A 3,741-nucleotide genomic window follows, 5' to 3' on the forward strand; every position below is an offset into this window, starting at 1 on the left:
GAGCCCAGCAGGTCGAGGCTGCAGTGGCTGGGAGCGGCCACTGCACTCCAGTCTGGGCAATGGAGTGAAACTCCAACTCAAAAAAAAAAAAGGGAGGTCATTGTTTTGGACTGGGCCCCTGCACGAGGCCCCAACAGACCAGACCAAACCAAATGGAGTCACTCATGCTGAATACCACTTAATCAAACTGAAACTTTAAGGAAGCAGGCAGACCCCAAAACAGACCACTTTTTCCTGAAAGCAGGAATTCCACTCAAGTCAGTGTAATAAGGAAGTCCCCTCTGCTTTACCAAACTTTCAGAAAAGTAACCTAAAGTGCCCTGATGTGAATCAGTTTTCTTTTGTTCTGTCCTTTGTTCCCATCTTACAAAATTCTGCTGGGGACTCTCCTTCTGTTTTGTAGAATGGAGACTGCTCTGACTCATGACTTACAAATAAAAGCTAATTGGATCTATAATTACACTTTGTTTTTGTTTGTTTAAGAGACAGTTTGCTGCCTAGGCTGGTGTGCAGTAGCACAGTCACAGCTCACTGCAGCCTCCAACTCCTGGGCTCAAGCAATCCTTCGGCCTTGCCACCACTCCCTGCTCCAAAACTCGTAATTTTGTCTTCCAGCCAGAAGAAATGGAGGCACTGGGAGACTATGACTTGCCCAAGGTCATATCCTCAGCAAGTATCTTATTCAGGGGTCTGACCCTCAAATATTCAACCACTACTCATGTACAAGTGAGGAAAGGGCTGGGGCCAGTTAACTAGTCGGGGACACCCCCAGGTTGGATGAGGGGATAATGAGGATGATGTCTTCCACCTACCCCCACTGCAGCCCCCTGGAACTACTCCCAACTCTTCTTGCCTCCTGGGAAGACAGTCTAGCAGGCACCTGGAAGTTCCTCATTGTGTGCAATGCCTCCCAGGCCCACCTGTCCCAGACTCCCATCTATTTCTTTCTTCAGTAGTCCCCACAAGTCCTGCAGGATCCCGTGATAGGTTCAAGGAAAGGGAGGAGCTGGCAGAGAAACAGCTTGTGCCCAGAAGAGAAGGGGGCAGGCCAGAGCAAGACCATCTTGTGCCAGAGGGCCGAGAAGGACTGTCCCAGCCATGTCCCCATCTCTCTCATTCAGCCCTATATGCCTTTGGTAAAGGATAATGACATGGGGAAACAAATGAGGCTCAGGGAGAATTCTAACTCAGGTGTGTGTGGCTCCACGTCCTTTTGACAACACGGTTCTGCTTTTGGGTTCTTGGAACACGGACTCACACAGTCAGTATCAGGCTAAACCACAGGTGAGGCTGAAGCTGCTGATTACATTTCTGTTGCTTCACTCCAGAAGGGTCTTGCAGGCTGGGACCCCAGGGTGGAAGCTGGGAGCTGCAGAAGCTGCACTGCCATCCTTGGGGAAGCATGCCCACCACCCCTACTTTCTCAAGGCCCCTGTGTTCCAGGAGGCAGAAGGCAGCATGCCTGGCTTCATACTGTCGGGGCCGTCCTGCATGTTGGGGAAACAGTAGAGAGTGACACCCTGGCCCTGAAGGCCAGCCCTGGTCAGCATCTGGCTGGGCAGAGCTTCGGGGCAGGCTTCCCTACAACTGCTCTGAGTCCCTGGTGCATTGAGTTTGCCTTCATTTTATCAATACATGTGGTGAGCAGAGAGTGGAGCTGCTGGAGGCCAGAGGTCAGGAACTAATGCAATGCCAAAGCACCATGCCTGGGGTTCTCCCAGTCCTCCTGATCTATGGGCTCCTTGGCTTCCTGCCACATCACATCCCCTCCTCATTGACCCTCCCTTGGCCATGCTGGGATCACTCAACAATTATTGGCCTCTGGTAACTCTTTTTGTTGTTGTTGCTGTTGTTTTGTAGAGATGGGGTCTTTCTATGTTGCCCAGACTGGTCTCTAACTCCTGGCCTCAAGTGAGCCTCCTGTCTCAGCCTCCCAAAATGCTGGGATTACAGGTATGAGCCACTGTGCCTGGCCAGCCTCTGGCTTCTGTTAGAAGAAAAAAATAATTCAATTCACAAATTGTCATACCAGCCTAAGGAAAACTTCTGCTATCTGACACTGTTAGTCTAAACACCTTACACTTATCTCACCTAATCCTCACACACTGACATACTACTATCATTATTCCCACTTTTTAGCAAAGAGCACGGAGATGCTTCCTCCATCCAAATGACAACAGAAAACTGCCAAGCTGTGACGAAACCCGGGCTGACTAGGTGGTGGCTCCTGCCTGTAATCCCAGCACTTTTGGAGACCGAGGCAGGATTGCTTGTGGTCAAAAGTTTGAGCCAGCCTGGACGACATACCGAGACCCGTCTCTACAAAAAGTTTTTAAAAACTTAGCCAGGCATGGTGGCACGTGCCTGCAGTCCCAGCTACTCCTGAGACCGAGGCGGAAGGATCCCCTGAGCCCAGGAGGCCAAGGTTGCAGGTGAGCTGTGACCTTGCCACTGCACTCCCACCTGGGCGACAGAGGGAGACCCTGTCTGTAAAGAAACAAACAAAAAAGAAACCCGGGTCAACTAAGGGAGCAATGAAGGGCAGGCGGTGGTTCCGAAGGAAGGAGCAGTCATTCGAATTATGCAGGTATTTCCCCCCACCCCACCCCCCGCATCTTGTAAGGGCAGTCACTTCTCAAACACGTATACTGTGCGGGTCACCTTGAAAACTTCAGTCTAGCATTTCCTTGTCCAGTCTTTATGGCTCTTCTGGACGGCGGAGCAGAGGTCACAGGTCAAAGGCATCTCGCCGGGAGTCCGAGGGAAGGCTCAGTCTTGGGGCGGCCCTGACCCATCCTGGGCTAGGGCGACCACAGACACCCACGGGTCCTTTTGGTCTGCCAGCTGTAGCCCAGCGCTGCTCGAATGAGGACGTGGAGGCTGCCCCCATTTTGCAAAGCCCCTCGCCATCTACGATCTGGAAACCCACACCTGCAGCCCTTGTCTCTTTGGAAAAGAAATCGGGGTGGGGGAGGGGAGGCGGGGGCCGAGGCCGACGCCAAGCTGTGTTTGCGGAACCAAATGGCCGGGGTGCTCGGGTTTCCTCGGGAAAATGGACTCCCATTCCTCAGGACGGAGGATGCCTTTTCGATTTCAGGAATCTGAAACGGTTTAGCAGGTCCGGGGCGATGAATACCCTTCTCTTTTCACCCGCCGGCTCCTCGGCCAACCCCTTCCCGCTTCCATAAATCTCTTCAGAGTTTTCGGCACCGAGAGAACAAATGAGACCTCTCCATTGGTCAGCTCCCCTGTCGATCCCTCCGCGGCGACTCTGACTGGTGCCCTTTAGGGAAAAAACCCTCCAGTTCCGCCTTTCTGATTGGTTCATTCGAACAAACCCTCGGCCAACCCAGTCGCTCATAGGTGGATATGAGGCCAGCTACGATTGGTTCTGCTGACCGGAGCCGGCGAGAGCAAGCCAGGGATTGGCTGGTCTGGTTTGGGCGGGCTGAAGGAAGGTTCAAGAGGGACCGGAGCCGCTCTTCTAACCGACGCGCTTTGCTGAGGGAGCGGCTCGGTCCGGGGTGGTCTCGCGTGTCCCGCCGGTTTAGTCGCGTTCAGTGTTCTCGAGCCCCTTCACGACCGTCACCATGGAGGTGTCGCCACTGCAGGTACAGGTCGCGAAAGAGGCTGGGTGGCGGAGCCTCAGCGCGACCCGTTCTGTCTAGCCGCCCGTGAGGGGTGAAGTTCCCACTTTCCGTGTGGACCCCCTTCTCCCGGGCCCTGCGGGTCGTGAAGGGG

The 3,741-nt window shown here is 53.8% G+C and overlaps 1 protein-coding gene across 1 annotated transcript in view; it reads left to right on the forward strand.

Annotated features, from left to right (window-relative positions):
• Nucleotides 1-3,423: 3,423 nt before the first annotated feature.
• TOP2A (topoisomerase (DNA) II alpha) overlaps nt 3,424-3,741 on the forward strand; it is a 30,551-nt gene continuing 30,233 nt past the window's right edge. Inside the window, exon 1 of the mRNA XM_008063892.2 lies at nt 3,424-3,611. Coding sequence (XP_008062083.1) covers nt 3,591-3,611 — 21 coding nt within the window. The 5' untranslated portion in view covers nt 3,424-3,590. The remainder of the gene's footprint in view (nt 3,612-3,741) is intronic.

Source organism: Carlito syrichta, unplaced genomic scaffold, assembly GCF_000164805.1.
Source record: "Carlito syrichta isolate Samal-C Ts95f unplaced genomic scaffold, Tarsius_syrichta-2.0.1 Scaffold99454, whole genome shotgun sequence".
NCBI classification, from domain to species: Eukaryota; Metazoa; Chordata; class Mammalia; order Primates; family Tarsiidae; genus Carlito; species Carlito syrichta.